The 18,599-nt window shown below is 40.7% G+C and overlaps 2 protein-coding genes across 2 annotated transcripts in view; one reads left to right on the forward strand and one right to left on the reverse strand.

Annotated features, from left to right (window-relative positions):
* LOC144479429 (E3 ubiquitin-protein ligase MARCHF2) overlaps positions 1-7,912 on the reverse strand; it is a 48,527-nt gene extending 40,615 nt beyond the window's left edge. The window contains exon 1 of the mRNA XM_078198081.1: positions 7,777-7,912. The gene's annotated coding sequence lies outside the window, so the exon portion shown is untranslated. The remainder of the gene's footprint in view (positions 1-7,776) is intronic.
* A 303-nt stretch (positions 7,913-8,215) lies between these two features.
* LOC144479426 (ras-related protein Rab-11B) overlaps positions 8,216-18,599 on the forward strand; it is a 32,834-nt gene continuing 22,450 nt past the window's right edge. The window contains exon 1 of the mRNA XM_078198074.1: positions 8,216-8,386. Within this exon, the coding sequence (XP_078054200.1) occupies positions 8,347-8,386 (40 nt within the window). The 5' untranslated portion in view covers positions 8,216-8,346. The remainder of the gene's footprint in view (positions 8,387-18,599) is intronic.

An 18,599-nucleotide genomic window follows, 5' to 3' on the forward strand; every position in this document is an offset into this window, starting at 1 on the left:
ACAGTTTCTTAACAAAAGTTGATGGGATTTGCTACACGTTTCCAACATTGCATTTTTATTCTATGACATTCTTTGTCGGCTATCTTGTTTTCCAGTTAACCTTACTTTTAAGTTTCACTTGTAACTTCACTCATTTTGAATATAGGAGATTGCTGAAGTATACCTCTTCTCATAGACAAGAAAAAGAGATAATTTACAAGGCAGAAAAAACAAATGAACACCAAAAATTATGGCAAATAGGTTATGGGAAAAAGCATGTTCAAATTATGGGTGAAAAAGAAAAGTTTTCAACAGACTTTTGAAAGCAGAAATTGCAGAGTGCAAGACATAGTAATTAAAAGAACAATCATTGATGTTGGTGGAGGTACGACATGTACTTCAACATGGCTGGAGGAGGTCAGAGGTAGGTTGAGCAAAGTATAGCCTGGGTGAAAGGAATGGAGTTGCACAATCAATTCACTGATACATGGGTGGATAATTGAGCTCAGCAACAATGGAGGTTAGCGGAACTTAGTACAAGTGAAGTGGTGGGCCATGTCATCGACATAAGTTCTGCTGTAGGGGCCAGAAAGCAGAGCATGGAGTACTGTGTATGCATCTGAAGTACTGTATACAATTTTGGTCTCCTTACTTGAGGGTTACAGTAATGTCACTGGATGAGTAATCCAGAAGCCCAAGCTAAAGTTCTGGGACCATGGGTTTAAATCCCACTACAGCAGTTGGTGGAATTTAAATTCAAATTTTAAATCTGGTATACAAATGGAGACCGTGAAACTCTCATCAACTGTTATAAAAACCCATCTGATTCACTAATGTCCTTTAGGGAATGGCATTAGGGACTGCCGTCCTTACTTGGTCTGGCCGATATGGGATTCCAGACCCACAGCATTGTTGACTCGTAACTGCCCTCTGAAATAGCCTCAATTAAAGGGCAATTAGGAATGGGCAACAAGTGCTGGCCTTGGCAGTGGCAGTCACATTCCAAAGAATAAAAACTTCCGAAAGGATTCAATTGCATGAGAAACAGTTCAGAGAAGGTTCATTTAACTGATCCCTGGCTTATCTAATGAGGAAAGGTTGAGTAAGTTCAGCCTGTACCCAATGGAGGTTAGAAGAATCAGAGGTCATTTTATTGAAACACATAAGACCCCGAAGCGATATGACAGGGTGGATGCTGAGAGGATGGGAGTTGGGGCAGAGGTTAAGAGTCTAGAACTAGGGGACAAGGTATAAAAGATTAGGGGTCGCCTATTTAAGAATGAGATGGGAATTTTTTTTATCTCAGAAGGTCAGTGGAATTCTCTACCCAGAGAGCAATGGAGGCTGGGTTAAAGTCTGAGTTCATAGATTTTTGATAGACAAAGGAGTCAAGTGTTATGGGAGATAGACAGGGCAGTAGATTAGCCCTGATATTATTGAATGGCATAGCTGGCTTGAGGGGCCGAATGGCCTACTACTGCTCCTAATTCTTGCATTTTTATATTGCTACTAAAATAAATGTAGCTTTAGATTACTACGGATTGGATTTTAAATGAGTTACATTCAGTAGTTTCAGACAATGCACATCTGCGACATTTTTGAGAAACTAGACATAGGATATTTGAGGAGCCGCCTCCCCCACAGCAGCACAGTACATTTTAAATAGCAAATCTCCATCTGTTTTGGAAACAGTGGTCTGAAATATTTAGACAGAGAGGAAAGGAAAGGAATTCTTTGCAAAAGCACAAGGAGACAAAGTTAAAAATGTTCTCAGCAAGAGAAATTATGAACCAATAAAATTAATAATGATATCTAAAAAGTTGGGGTGTGGTGGTGAAAGAGACTTATCAATGTGAAATTACTACCAGCGACACTAGCATATGAACATTTCATACGTTTATATATGACTCCTGTTAATTTATTTTAAATGGATTGACAGTCATTAAAAGGGCAGAGAAATCTTTACAATTGCAGCGTTTGCCTTCTAATACTGACAAAAGTAGTTTTTAAACTTTATATGAGCTTCCTCATACTCTTTGAAAGCAACACCAAGGAGAAAGTAATTCATGACAAACAAATGTAAATGAATTAGAAAACATATTGCTTCATTTCCCCCAATAATCTGATGCTAACTTGAAAAAAGAGAAATGTTATAAAATATGAGGTACCAGTGCTGAACAGCAGAATGTTTCTTTCCTTTTTCCTCTGTTTTTTTTAATGTAACAGTGTCCCCCACGAGCAGGTTAGATTTTTCTGCCAACTGCCTTATTCTCTTCTACTTTTGCCTCTTTTGAAAATTGAGCAATAGGTGAAGGTCAAAGTACCTTGCACAAAGATTGAAAAAATAGAAAGTACTTATCACCTAGTGTTAAGAATCAGTTGATTATGGCTGAGGGAGTTAAGGAATTGTGGTTTTTCTAAGATCATGGTGAAAGAAGGGTTAGATGATTGCATGATGGGTCAATAAAGTAATGATTCAGCAGGGAGAAGGATTGAGAAACCAAGCATTATTTTTCAGTAAATCAATAACAAAGCAGATATCCTGTTTTCGGGATCTCTGTTACTGTCACTTTAATGCATGTGTTGTGTGAAAGCAGCTTGGGCTCACGTGCTCTGAAATTCTGCTACTGGCAGCAATTTTCAAATATAGCTTAGTCTCCAGAAAAGTACAAAAGTCTTATTATAGAATAGAATACAGCACAGGAGGCGGCCATTTGGTCCATTGAACCTGCGTCAGCTCTGTCAAAGAGTAATTTGCTTTGTCCCACCCCTCCAGCTGGAGAAGTGTGTTCAATTTTGGGCACCGCACTTCAGAAAGGATGTGAAGGGTTTGGAGGTGACACAGAAGAAATTTACTAGATGGTTTCCATGGATGAGAGAATGCAGTTACATGGATGGATTGGAGATGCTAGAGTTAAGCTTCTTAGAGACCAGGTTATGTTATTGCCAACATCAAATTTACACCCAGAAAAGATCACAGTACTTCATTAATGTTTTACTCCCAAAAGTTTAAATGGAGGAAAACAGTTTGCAAATATGAACAATTTGCAGCCAGCATTAAACTTACTCCAGCTGCAGTCGTTTTGTTGAAAATATGGGTGATTGTTTATCAATGCCAGCAGTCAATTATAACTGCAGTTATTTTCATGTTTGAGAAGGGTCAGAGTGAGGGAGAGAAATATAGAATACCAGACACTGGAAAATTACAATCTATCAGTTGTTTTTTTAAAAAGATCAGCAACTGAATTAAGAAACAAAGTTCTGTAAATGCACAGCAGATTCATTTGTATATTAAAGAGAAATTAACATTTTGGATTTATTCAAGTTCCAAATGGATGACTAATGCTTCCTGCAAACTATCTGTTCATAAAATGTACTCTCCTCAAAGTTTTTCCAGAGATGAGTAAGCAAAAAGAAAAAAAAGTCATCTCTTGGAAAGAAAACTTGACCGATGGCCTCTTAGCTCATGACAATAATATGGGGCTTACAGGTCTTGCTTTTTGAGATGTTTATCAGTATTGCTGGCCACTTTCAGAATTCTGCTCCACATGCACACAAGATCTGTAATATTTACAGTCAACTTTTGGAGGGAAGGAAATAAATTATGGAAGATCCAAAACAGCTTAGTGAAAGGTGAAATGCTTATCCACAGTAATTATGAACAGATTAGGATTTGTATGTTCTTTTTGTCATCCAAGTACCACTGCCTTCAAGCAGCCTACTTCACATTAAATGGTTTGATAAATTATTTTAATTAAAAATTCCATATCCTAACTACTTCTCCAATTGATCTTTTATTCAGCGGCTAAAAACCACAATATAGAGAACTGAAGCAGGAAACATGCCATTTCCTTCCAGGCTGCAGCCAACAAAATTTGGCAACACAACTTATTTGCATAGAGTTAGCCAAGGATCGACATTAGTTCCATGGTTCCCTTTCAGAAAATAGTTCCTGAAGCCAAAATGGCCACATGAATTTAACTTTTATCTGGTTAAAAGTCCATTTTAATACGCAATAGTCCATTGGTAACAGTTGACAAGGTTAATCCTTCTCATGTAAGTCGTATCTGGGCAAAGACTCAATTTCACAGGGGGTATCAAAGAATCTCCATTAAAGAGTTAACAATAAAAAAATACAAATTATGAATAAAAGCATACATAAGGAGATAAAGGGAGGGAGAGAGATGGAGATTTATGATGAGTTAAAACTCCTCCTCGCTCATGCAAAGTACATTTGTTATCTGCTGTACCCATTTTGTATTCTCTAGATAATGTGTTTTGGCCATTAAACAAATTCCATACTCTGCACGGAAGTTTTACATCTGGAAACTGGGCCAGTATCCTACACACGTGAACGTATTTGTCTGCTCTATTTTTCCATAGAACAGCAGTTACTTGGCAACCAAAAATGTTCTTGGGAGCTGAATAGTTATTCCCATACACTATTCATCAATCTTCCCAGATATGTTTGTACTTAAAAATTATTCACATGAAAAGTATTAAACACTTTCAGAATTGTTCTGAGAAATTTTAGCAAAATATTAATTTGATAAGAAAGTTAAACAACAGATCTTAAAAGTTGGCAAAAAATACATCTCACTCTCATGTACTCATCAGTAAATGCTTGCATGTGTGTTCATCACATATTTCAATTATAAACAAACTACAGTTCCTGGCACAAAAGCAGTCTGAAAAGAAATCCATCATATTTTCTCGTATCACAGTTTGTAAATAAAAAAATTAAAAACAGCTTGTGCATCAAAAGTTAAATAAACTTTGAACAGCACAATTATCAAGTTTATTCATCCATAAAGGTCCTTATTTTAATTATAGAATCATACAGCACAGAGCGAGACCATTTGGCCCATTGGATCTGTGCTGGTCTTTTGAAAGAGCTATCTAATTGGTTCCAATCCATTGGTCTTTCCTTGTAGCCCTACATTCTTTTCTTTTCAGGTATTTATCCTGATTTGTTTTGAAAGTTACATTTCAATCTAATTTCAGGTCCCTTACAGGCAGTGCATTCCAAATCCTAACCTGCTACATAAAGATCTCCATTTCTCTCCTCTCATTCTTCTGCCAATTAGCCTTAAATCTGCATCCTCCGGTTACCAACCCAACTGAAACAATTTCTCCTTTCCACTGACTATTTATTTTGAAAAACACAAAATTATTTGCTGACGTAAAAAGAGCAAAGTGTAGATTTCACAGTTTTTTCCAGCCATTTTATAACAAGATTTATAGCAATTATGCAACACAGCTTCCAAAATATTTACTTTAAGTGATGTGGCCATGATCACCGAGGCTTTCATAACCCAGTCGAATTTAAAAGAAACAGCCCAATAGATGTAGGAAAGTGTAGAGCAGCCAGGCCCAAGATTAAAATCCTCTGGTCATCCAAGCATTCATTAGCTATTAGTAAATTGCAGCACTTTCACAATGGTCGCCCAAGACAGGAGTGGAGGCCCTGTCTTGTCAGCTTGGATCGGAAATGTCTCAACTTGTTGAGACTCTGAATTGGACTTGATTTGATTGAATTGGAATAAAAAGAAAACAAATTCTTTATCTAAATAAAGCATATACATAAAAACTCCCAGGACCAACAATATAGAATATAATGCATGAGCACATCGCAGTTACAGATAAATTAACATCCTTCCTTTGCCCGCCACTAAGAAAATAATCTAGCTAACCCATACTTAATGGGTTAAGCATGTCAATGATAATGCAGTGTTAATAACCTCAGCTGAACTTCAGTAATTATATTACCAGATAGGGGCAGCTTCATAAAAATAACATATATAACACCTTTACTGCAATAAAACACCCTGAGGTGTTTCACAGGAGGGTTATAAAGCAAAATTTGACATCAAACTACATAAGGCAAGATGACAAAAAGCTTGATCAAAGAGCTTTAAGGAGCATCTTATAAAGGAGGAAATGAGCCAGGGGAAATTCCTGAGCTTAGAGCCACTGCTGAAGGCACAGTTACTTATGGAGGCGCAATTCAAAATCGGGGATGCTCAAGAAACTAGAATTATAGCAGCAGTGACATCTTGGAACATTATGGAGCTAGGTAAATTGAGTTTATATTTTCTGGAGTTTAGAAAAATGAGCGGTAATTTCATTGAAACCTTCAAAATTCTGAAGAGTCTTGACAGGGTATATGCTGAGAGATTGTTTCTGCTGGTCAAGGAATCTAAAATGGGGGGTACTGTCTTAAGATAAGGGGCCTATCACTTAAGATGAGATGAAGTGAAATTACTTCAACAGTTGTGACTCTTTGGAATTCTCTATCTCAGATGTGGATGGCAGATGCTCCATTGTTGAATACATTTAAGGCTGCGATAGACAAGGTTCTGGTCTCAGTATATGGGGAGTGGGTGAGAAAGTGGAGTTGAAGCATAGGATCAGTCATGATTATATTGAATGGTGGAGTAGGCTCAATGGGCCACATGATCTATCTTGCTCCTATCTGACAAAGAGTCATCCAGGCTCGAAATGTTGGCTCTATTCTCTCTCCACAGATGCTGTCAGACCTGATGAGATTTTCCAGCATTTTCTGTTTCAGATTCCAGTATTTTGCTTTCATTCTATTTCCTGTGGAGCTTCAGAAGATTACAAGGATAAGGATGGGCGAGACAATGGAGGAACATGCATTTTAAAATCAAGGTATTGCTTAACCAAAAAAAAATAGGTCAGCCAGCCCAGGAATGGTGAGCAAATGGTAGAATATTTACAGTGAGGACACAGGCAACAGCATTTTGGATGACCTGAGGATACAATGTGGGCAGCCGGCCAGGAATGCATTGAAATAGGCATGGACAAGGGTTTCAATAGCAAATGAGTGAGGCAGGGGTGGAATCAGGCAATATTATAGAGGTGGAAATTGGCTGTTTCTATGATGGCACTGCCAAGTGGTCTGAAACTCATCTCAGAGTCAAATATGACACCAAGGTTACAAATTGTCTGGTTCAGCCTCAGACAGCTGCAAGGGATTATAAATATAATTTATAGTTCCACAAGAGATGCTGGTATGGAAACTAGTTCCAAGCAGTGACGTGAAACACTATGCTTCCCATTCTATACTTGTCCAGTTACCATTCTATGGGAAAAGAAGATTGTTCAGAAGCAAACAAAGCAAGAGATAACAGAAGATCTAACCTCAGGAGTGGTTAATCATTGAGCACTGATGAAAAATGGTCATAAACATTGTGTCGCAGTGATATCACAGCTCACTACTGGAAAATTTTTCAATGTGGGATACTAGTCTAGGTTCACTCACCTAAATGTCAGTACCATTTTGGTCTCCACTACCAATACGCTTGATTGCTGACCGAAGCTATCAGAGCCAGTTGACAACTCACCTGGAACATTATTCCACACACGCACTATTGTTCGAAGACAGCAATAAACCGCCCTGGCGCTGATTTATCTGAGAGTTTTATGAGGGGTTATCCGAAGAATTGCAAGATGTGCTCAATTTCCTCCGAGTTGTGACAGCAGAGTTGGGGGGGGGGGGGGGGGGTCCCAGCAGAGGTGTCAGGCTGATGTTTACACTCCACACAGCTGCAGAGCGAGTGACAACAGTTCACTCGGGGGAGGGGGGGTGGGGGTGCTGTTGAAACGATCACTTACGGAGACATTTTAACTACAAAATAAAACCAAGAGACCCCAATCCCAGGATTATGACGCACAACACCGAGTTAGGAGAGAGAGGGAGGGGGGGGGTGGGTGGCTGCATTATTAAAAAAATATATTTAAAAACATACAGTGGCTTTATTTGTCATTCATTACCTCGGGTTTTCGCTTTCGAAAGACTGGTGTTGACGATCCCGGGGACTCGATTCAGCGGTTCATTGGGCCCATCTCTCTGCCAACATCAGCCACCGCTCCCGACTACTCCTTGACGAGATGAAAAAAAATCCGCGCCGGAAAAGGGGCGTGTGCTTGATCAGCCGTGAATGACAGGCTGATCCGCCCAATCAACGACGGGCGGTTGGTCTGATTGACAGCTCCGGTAAACAATCAGTGCAGCGGATTCAGCGGTAGGCGGGGCCGGTGCCTGGGCAGAAGGGTGACTTCACCCAGTCAGGCGGCCCTGTCTGGGCGGGGGAGGTAGGGGAAGGAGGGCAGGGGGCGGGACCTGTCACCGCGGTGCCGGAATCTCTATGGCTCCCCCCTTCTATTATTGGTCAATAAGCTGTCAATCAGCGAGCGGGACGCCGGGCGGGCTGGTGGTAATTTCCGGTTGTCCGACAGGGGTTGGGCCTGTGCCTGCGCCGAAAAAAAGAGGAAGGGGTATTTTTTTTTTGCGGTCGTTGCAGGTTTTTGCTCCGATAGAAAGCGGTTGTATTGACGCTAAAAATGGGAACCAGGGACGATGAGTACGATTACCTCTTCAAAGGTAGGCAACTTGCCGTCCGTAGTGGAGTTAAATTATTTTTGTCCTTTTATTTTACACAATTATCATGGACGTAAGGCCTCAGGCTTTGTGTCTTCAACCTGGGCAAAGAGGGTACAAAAAAAAAACTTGCCCGCTGTGGGCCAGGTAAGTTCTCCATTTCTCGTCGGCGTTTTGTTAACTTTTTCCCTCCGCGCTTTCTGGTAGTAAGCGTTGGTAGCGGGAACTGGAACCGAGAGACAAACCACCCAAAAAGCTGTAGTCTGCAATAATGTTAATCCCCATCGATTAGCCATAGACCTGCAGATCTAACCCCGTTAACATTCCTCCCTATTTAATTGCACAGTAAAACTTTCTGCCCTTTTTTTCCTACATTTTGAAGTATTTTTGTCAATTGGAGTACGCTGTTTATTCTTTATAACAGGGCATACTTTTTTTTCTTTCAATGTTTCTCGGGAAGTAGTTTCATGCACCTTCCCTTTCATAATGCCTATGAGCTTTCTCGATTGCTTTGCTGAGTTTTTTGATTTCTCATCTGCTTGCCACTAAAACATCGGATTCGTGATGTATTCGCACTTGGATTTCAGTAGTGTGTGATCTGAGAAAAAGTGTTAGTACAAAGATTTTGACTGGGGCTGCATCTAAAGGGAATATTAGCAGTGTATAATGCTACTGGTGGTTGTAAGGATATCATTGAGTGGTTGAGGTGCACGGATGGGCTCATTAAATCGTATCGGTCAGAGCATTTTTTTTGCTAGGACAGTTACCAATGCACCAAATATGCTCGATGACATCAGTTATCTTCCATGTTATGGCTGATCTGTTTGTTGCTGGCTTTTCATTCTCCCACAATTAAGCTTCTCATTCTTCCACAGTTAAGCTTCTTATTCTTTCCTGTTCCTCCTCAAAAACTGGATCTCTATACTATATAGGTCTGTCATTCTCTGTCTTCATAAACATTAATGTCCTTCAGTGGAAATGTGAAATGGTAAAAGTTGAAAAATGCTATTTATGGAATTAAACTTTTTCATCTAAGATCAAATATAGAGTAGGTTCAATACTGTATTTTCAACCTATCACAATTTACAGGTGTGGAGGCACTTTATCTGCTCCCTTTTAAGCTATTGTCGGGGGAGGAAGGGATACTTTCCACTGTTTGGGTATTTCTTTATTCTGTTCTATTTGGTCTAGCATTTATTTCTGTTCTAATAGGCCTCTGAGTCTTTTTGTTTATATGCTTTTTAATTCAGTTAGGCTAACACAGTTTTCTATGAATATAAATATTTGTAAAGTGCTTTCGCTATTGCTATTTGACTATGCACCATCTTAACTAGACTTAGATTGATGTCAGTAAATTGAAATGTGAAAGCTAGGACCTGTTGATGTTTGAATAATTTTATATAGGTCATGTGTAATTAAAAGTGCTTGTAAAGATTTAATTACACTGCTTTAATTTTCATAACTGCAACTTGCAAATTTATTCTTCACATGTCAAGAGTTCAGTCTGTAGTTTTGGTCTCATTAATGCCTCCTGGTATGCATTCTCTTTTGGTTGAGTGAAGTTTGGAGCATGATTATTCTTAGAACTTGCTTTGCCCAGTTTTATTTGGCAATCGGGTGGAAATGTGCACAGTAGACAATTTCTTCTCATCCAGGCAGAGGCTGATCTATTTCTTTAGCTTTCCAGGACAGAAAGGTAAATTTGGACTTGTGTTCCTGGGATGTAATGCTTTATACTATTTCCATGTTTTGGTGGTGCAAATTTGTTTCAGGGTCATGTCACTTTTCCCTAGCTCTAGAAATCGAACTATAGACTATAAAATAAAACTCCGGTGTGGCAGCATCTGTGGGGAGAGGTAATGTTGAGTCCAGACGTTTTGAGTCTGTAAGGACTTGAGGCTAAGTCTGTTTCTTTCCCTACATATGTCAGACTTGCTGAGCTTTACCATAGTAATTTGTTTTTATTGATGGTTATGAAGATCCAGTGAAATGCATTGAGATCTAGTTTAAAAGCATAATTGCTCCATTCATTTATCCAGACCAAAAAAGGAAGGTACGTTCCCCTTTTTCTAAAGGGAAGATTGCATACCTTCAGTTTTTGAGTTGTTTAGTCTTACTGTTGATCAGAGGAGGGTTGATTTACAAATTGTGGATGATTAGCTGTCCATTAAACATTACAAGCAAAGGGCTTGATTTTATAAATGGTAAGTAATATACTTACATGAATGAGCGAAGATTTAGGCTCATTGAAGCTTGATCCTCGTACCCAAAAGAACTCCCCTCCTTCACATAGCATTACGTACACCTGAAGAGGCAGTTGGGGCCATCTTTCAGGCAGTTTAACACTTGCCTGAAAGATGGCACCCTCAAAGCATCAGTTTAGATTATGTGCTTGCATCACAAACCTACAACCTTCATGCTTAGTTCCCAATCTAAAGTTCGACTTCACTTATCTCTACAATCCTGTTTAACAAACTATTCCAAGCTTTAGCTTTGTGAATAAAGTTTTTCCTACTTCTAATGTTTTAACCAATTTACATTTGTCTAATTTCTGTTATCTTCAATATTTTGAATCACTTTTCGCTGCCCATGGAAATCAAGACCAAGTGTAGACGTCAAGTAAAATTGGGGAGTTGGTGATTAAGGAACAGGTGGACTAGGGCGCACAAATGTAATTCAGTCTGTCCTCATTTCACTTAATGTTAATGTTATAAACAATTTGGCAATTTGGGGTGCAGTGCTTGCTGGGATACAAGTTGAGTTTCTCTGCACTGCAGTCTAATAGCATAAGTATGTAGTTAGTGACAAGTTCACATAAGCTGTTTTCAGGTGAGGACACGGGAATTGGAAAAGTTGATCAGCGTTTGCAGACACCATTGTTCTGCTTTTATGTCATGGCTTTAAAATCATAAAATGTCACAGAAGAGATTATTGGGCACAATTTGACTGTAAACCACATAGAGGTACTAGGAAGAAGACCAAAAGCTTGGACTAGGAAGTGTGTATTAGTGTCTTCAGAGAGATGGAGAGGTTTACGGAGGGAATTCCAGAGCTTGGCCCTGCACAGTTGAATGCAGGACTGCTGGTGGTGAAGTGATTACAATCAGGGATGCACAAAGGCTAGAGTTGGAGGAGTGCATAAGATCACGGTAGCACAGTGGTTAGCACTGCTGCTTCACAGCTCCAGGGTCCTGGGTTCGATTCCCGGCTCGGGTCACTGTCTGTGTGGAGTTTGCACATTCTCCTCCTGTCTGCGTGGGTTTCCTCCGGGTGCTCCGGTTTCCTCCCACAGTCCAAAGATGTGCGGGTTAGGTTGATTGGCCAGGTTAAAAAAAAAAATTGCCCCTTAGAGTCCTGGGATGTGTAGGTTAGAGGGATTAGCGGGTAAATATGTGGGGGTAGGGCCTGGGTGGGATTGTGGTCGGTGCAGACTCGATGGGCCGAATGGCCTCCTTCTGCACTGTAGGGTTTCTATGACTTTCTATGACTTCTATCTCTGAGGTGCTGGGTGGGATATAAAAACAAGGATGAGGATTGTAATCTTGAGGCACTGCTGGAGTAGAAGCCAATGTAGCGACAATGAATAAACTTGACTTGGTACAAATTGGGACATGGATCAGAGTTTTTGGACAACCTCTTATTTCTGCATGGTAGTAGCTAAAGTTTAAAGTTATTTATTAGTCACAAGTAGGCTTGCGTTAACACTGCAATTAAGTTACTGTGAAAATCTCCTAGTCGTCACACTCTGACACCTGTTCAGGTATACTGAGGGCGAATTTAGCATGGCCAAACCACCTAACCAGCACATTTTTCGGATTGTGGGAGGAAACGGTGCACCCGGAGGAAACCCATGCAGACAGGGAGAGTGTGCAAAGTCCACACACACAGTGACCCAAGCCAGGAATCAAACCCGGGTCCTTGGCACTGAGGCAGCAATGCTAATCACTACTGCTGTGCCGTGTAGAAAGAGGATGGAAAGCCGACTTGGAGAATATTGGAATAGTCAAGGCCTGAGATAATATTCTGTCTAGTTATTTTATATATATATAGTATGTATAATATAGCACTTCCCTGGAGAAATGCTGTACATAGCCAATACCATTTTACTGTGTAGAATTTGTCTATCTTTTTGAAACATTTTTATTTTTAGACTTCTGTCCTGCTTTCTTCCACATTTCTGTCTGCACTGAGTAGTTTTCAAACAGTGATAGCACCCTTGCCTTGGGTATGAAAGTTGTAGGTTCAGGCTCCACTCCATGATGTAAGCACATAATCTAGGGATGAAGGTGTCATCTTTCAGATGGTTGTTGAACTGCTTGTTCAGGTAAGTATAGTGTTTTTTGAAGGAGGGGAGTTCCTTTGACATCCTAAAGATCAAGTAAATTTGCTGTAATTTGACCCCCTCTCAAAATGTAAAACTTTTTAATATTACGAGTTGGTCTCTTGTGTTACATTTGAGAAGTCAAGAGGCAATGTAATCCTTCAGATGAAACAAATTTTCTTAGAAGGGGGATAATGGACCAGGGTTTGTAAAGTCTACAATAATTCAATCCCAATTTGGAAGTCATATAATCTGACCTTAATTTTATTTTCACTTATAAATATGGGCAACATGGTGGCACAGTAGTTAGCACTGCTGCTTCACAGCTTCTGAGACCTGGGTTCAATTCTGGCCTTGGGTCCGTGTGGATTTTCTACATTCTCCCTGTGCTTTGTGGGTTTCCTCCAGGTGCTCCGGTTACCTCCCACAATCCAAAGATGTGCAGATTGGCCACGTTAAATTGCCCCTTAGTGTTCTAAGATTAGATGGATTAGCCATGATAAATGTGTTACAGGGGTTACAGGGATAGGGTGGGAAGAGGGCCTGGGTAAGATACTCTGTCAGAGAGCTGGTGCAGACTCGATGGGCTGAATGGCCTCTTCTGTGCTGTTGGGATTCTGTGATTCTATGGAAGTGCGAATTTACAATGTAACTAGTCTCTAGTATATCTGATCATCAGTGTTGGCAGTACAGCAACTTCACTGTAGGTCTGGTGTGATTGCAGTGTAACAAGTTTACATGGCAGTTTCAATTATAAAAGCAAATGGGGGAATTTATAATTGGAAAATTAGACTGAGTTTAGATTTACATTAAAAGCTTTCAGCTATCCATAAACAAATATGAAGTAAGGTGGTTGCAATAATGAATGGTGTGAGAGACTAATGTTATTATTGATGCGAGTATCTTAAAAGACCATTGAGAATAGCCAGTTTCCACAAGCTTTGTCTGGCACCAGTACAATTTTGTATTATTCTCTCTAAAGCAATCTTGAATTCCTAACATACTTGTGGTTGACAGTTTGAGTTCCCATTTAATGGTCCATGGTAGCTTTTTGGTCATGATGTGAACTCCAACTCTGCTTTGTGTTGTGAGCTTAAAATCCACACACAGATTTGCCGACCACAGATTCATTTAGGGGTGCTCCCTAATTGCCTATGGGAAGGTGAGCTGCCGCCTTAGACTGCTGCAGTCCCTGAGGTGCAGATACACTTAGTGCTGTTAGGGAGAGAATTCCAGGATTTTGACTCTGACAATGAAAGAACGGTGATGTAGTTCCAAGTCAGGATGGTGTGTAACTTGGAGAGGGACCCTGGCAGTGTTCCCAATTATCTGCTGCTCTGGCCTTCTAGGGGTAGTGCTCATGGGTTTGGAAGGTGCTTTCTAAGGAATCTGAGTTCCTGCAATGCATCTTGCAGATGGTGCACATGACTATCACTCTTTGGTGGCTGAGGGATTAAATGTTTGTGGAAGGGGTAGCAATCAAGTGGGATTCTTTGTTCTGGATGGTGTTGAGCTCCTTGTGTTGTTGGAGCTGCACTCATCCAGACAAGTGGAGTGTATTTCATCACCCTCCTGACTTGTTGCTTATGACGGTGAGTTTACTTATGACTTTGGGAGTACTTGCTGCAAGATTCCTAGCCTTTGACCTGCTCTTGTAGCCACAGTATTTATATGGCTGGTTCAGTTCAGTTTCTGGTCAATGGTAACTCCCAGGATGTTGATAGTGGGGGGCTCAGCAATGGTAATACCATTGAATGTCAAGGGTGATTGTTAGATTCCCTCTTGTTGGGGATAATCATTGCCTGGTGCGAATGTTACTTGCCACTTATCAGCCTAAGCCTGGGTATTGTACAGGTATTGCTGCATTTGATTATGCTGCTTCAGTAACTTAGGAGTTGCAAATGTTATTGAATGTACATTGTGCAGTCATCAACGAGCATCCCAACTTCTGACCTTGTGATGAAAGGCATTGATAAAGCTGAGAGGTTTGGGCCTAGGACATTATTATTAGGAACTCCTGCAGTGATGTTTTAACCGAAGCTGTAATGAGATTAGGATCTGAATGACTCGGGTGGAACTCCAATTGTGTCTATGAGCAGGCTATTGATTTGATTTATTATTGTCATATGTATTAGTATGCAGTGAAAAGTATTGTTTCTTGTGTGCTCTACAGACAAGGCATACCATACATAGGGAAGGAAAGGAAAGGAGAGAGTGCAGAATGTAGTGTTACAGTCATAACTGGGGTGTAGAGATAGATCAACTTAATTGGAAGTAGGTCCATTCAAAAGTCTGGTAGCAGCAGGGATGTTTTTGAGTCGTGATGGCATGTGATCTCAGACTTTTGTATCTTTTTCCTGACAGAAGAAGGTGGAAGAGAGTATGTCCGGGGTGCGTGGGGTCCTTGATTATGCTGGCTGCTTTTCCGAGGCAATGGGAAATGTAGACAGTGTCAATCGATGGGAGGCTGGTTTACGTTATGGACTGGGCTTCATTCACAACCCTTTGTAGTTTCTTGCGGTCTTGGGCAGAGCAGGAGCCATACCAAGCTGTGATACAACCAGAAAGAATGCTTTCTATGGTGCATCTGTAGAAGTTGGTGAGAGTTGTAGCAGACATGCCAAATTTCCTTAGTCTACTGAGAAAGTGGAGGCATTGGTGGACTTTCTTAACTATAGCGTCCGCATGGAGGGACCAAGACAGGTTGTTGGTGATCTGGACACTTTAAAAACTTGAAGCTCTTGACTATTTCTACTTTGTCCCCATTGATGTAGACAGGGGCATTCACTCTACTACGCTTCCTGATGTCGATTACTCTCTCCTTCGTTTTGTTGACATTGAGGGAGAGACGATTGTCGTGGTACCATTTCACCAGATTCTCTATCTCTTTCCCATGCTGTCTCGTCGTTGTTTGAGATCCGACCCACTACGGTGGTCTCATCAGCAAACTTGAAAATTGAGATGGAGGGCAATTTGGCCATACAGTCAAAAGGTGTATAAGGAGTATAGTATGGGGCTTCGGACTCAGCTTTGTGGGGTACTGGTGTTGAGGGTGATCGTGGAGGAGGTGTTGTTGCCTATCCTTACTGGCTGTGGTCTGGGGGCTAGGAAATATAGGGTCCAGTTGCAGAGGGAGGAGCCGAGCCCTGATGACTCCTTCCATCACTTCAGGAATGATTGAGTGTAGACTGATGGGTGAAAATTGGCTGGGTTGGATTTGTCCTGTTTCTTGTGTGCAGGACATACCTAGGCAATCTTCCACATTGCTGGGTGGATGCCAGTGCTGCAGCTGTACTGGAACAGCTTGGCTAGGGGCATGGCAAGTTCTGGAACACAAGTTTTCAGTACTATTGCTGGAATATTGTCAGGACCCATAGCCTTTGTTAGGAGCCTTATCTTTTGCACTGATATGTTGGGCTCCTCCATCATTAATGATGGGGATATTTGTGGAGCCTCTGCCTCCAGGAGGTTGTTTAATTGTCCAGCACTAGATGTGGCAGGGATGCAGAGCTTTGGGTCTGATCTTTTGATTGTGGAATTGCTTAGCTCTGTCTATTGCTGCTTAACATGCAAGTAGTTCTGTGTTGTAGTTTTGCCAGGTTGGTGCCACATTTTTTTTAGGTATGCTTGGTGTTGCTATGCCTGCCCCTTCACTCCTTATTAAACCAGGGGTGAACCCCTAGCTTGGTGGTAATGGTAGAGTGGGGGGTATGCTGGGCCACGAGATTATAGATTGGAGTTGAGTACAATTCTGCTGCTGATGGCCCACAATACGTCATGGATGCCTAGTCTTGACTGGCTAGATCTGTTCAAAGTGTATCCATTTAACATGGTTGTGCCACACAACACGATGGAGGGTATCCTTAATGTGAAGATGGGACTTTGTCACCACAAGGACTTTGTTGTGGTATGTCCTATATATACTGGCATGGGCAAATGTAGCAATGTCCTTTAGGACCAAACAGTGATGGTACTGCTGAGCCACTCGTATTTGAGGGATGCATTCTGTACCCTTACCACTGCCATTGCTTGCTCCTCCAAATGGTGTTCAAAATGGGGTACTGATTCAGCAGCTGAAGGGGAATGGTACACTTTTGACTTATGCCGTGAGACTTCATGAGCTCCTGAACTGACGTTAAGGTCTCCCAGGGCAACTCCCTCCCGACAGTATATCACTGTGTCACCACCTTAGATGGAATTTTCTGACAATTGATGATGGTCATCATTAGAGTTTTAATTCCAGATGTTTTTCTGATGTGGTGGGATTTGAACCTAGGTCCCTAGAGCATTACCCTGGGTCTCTGCAATAATAGACCAGTGTCAATACAACTGCACCACTACCTCCCCCTGTGATGAGGCATAATTTATGGCAGTAAGCTCAAAATAGTGACTTAACACGAATGATATGGTGGAGTGGAGATTTATTTCCACTTGGGAATAATTAGGTTGCTTGATCCAAGTATTTACACTCTTGTTTTCACATCTCCCATCCCAAAAAACTTGATTTTTCAAACTGCTGGAAATCTGTGCAGCAATTTTGTAATCCAGTGTCAACCACTGTCAATAATTGGATAACAATGTACTTTTATACAAGTTCAGGAATAGCTGATGCAGAACAATAGCTGGTGTCAGCGTTAGTAACCACTTGCTTTGATTTTGAAGCTGTTCCTGCATCATGCACTCTCGGGCAATACCTTACAGCCTTTGGGTTTTAAAAGTATTAACTCACTCCATATCCACAATATACATTAATTGTTATAAGCACTATTTTAAACGGAAGTACTTATGCCTATCTCCAACCACCAATGCACTGAACAATCTTTAAAAAACCTCAGTGAATTGAGATTTTACTAATTATGGACTAGAGTCATAAGAATATTGAAAGTTTGCTCATTTGTCCATTGATGACTAAAAATATGTCATGCCACAAATGGCTGAGATCAGCTGACTAGGAACTGATTGGAATGAAGTGAATTCTATTGAAAACTAAAAATGTGAAAGCTTGAAACTGTCAAAGTTACTATTGTGGGCATTAACCATGCCAATGTGTGCATTATTGCATTGTTTGTATACAATGTTCTAAGCTGTATTAACCAGCGTTGAGCAGATGTTGCAGAATTCTGTGGTACTGTTCAAAGCAATTGTAATCTGTTGTGATTTAGAAAACAGATAGCAACATCCATGATTCGATGATTAACCTGGCTACTGACCTGTAAGAGAGTTTCCAAAACCGATTTTTGCATGTGAAGATTAACTTGGAATTCCAATTAGAAATGATTCTTTAGGGAGAAAATGTTTTAACTTTTCTTCTTGATTTCTTCACTGTTCAATGATCATTGCAGATCCAGTGAGGGGAAGGTGTGCAATTCAAGTAACTTCTGCCAGTCTCCAAGAATTATTTCTGGATTCACTTGTTTTATGTAGGTGCAATAGAATCCAATCTTCATATGAAATTATGCAAGGACCAATTGAAGTAATTAATCTGGTTTCAACCAGTTGATAGCCTGCTATCTTCTTTAAACTTCAAAGTCAAATCAATGACATGATTCAACTTCTGCAGTGGAATGCGTCCATTTGGCGTTTGATCTAAAAGTGCTGTACAAATGCAAGTGTTATGTATAAAATTTGGTCTGTCGTTTTATACTGGTTAATAAGCTGTTGTGATCTATTTTCAAGAGATCCTGTTCCAGCTCAGTGTAAAATAAAAGTAAAGTTTATTTATTAGTCACAAGTAAGGCTTACATTAACACTGCAATGAAGTTACTGTGAAATTCCCCTAGTCACCACAGTCCACCGCCTGTTAGGTTGATGCACCTAACCAGCACGTCTTTCAGAATGTGGGAGGAAACCGGAGCACCCAGAAGAAACCCACGCAGACACGGGGAGAACATGCAA

The sequence above is a fragment of the Mustelus asterias genome, chromosome 26, assembly GCF_964213995.1.
Source record: "Mustelus asterias chromosome 26, sMusAst1.hap1.1, whole genome shotgun sequence".
In the NCBI taxonomy this organism is placed as follows: domain Eukaryota; kingdom Metazoa; phylum Chordata; class Chondrichthyes; order Carcharhiniformes; family Triakidae; genus Mustelus; species Mustelus asterias.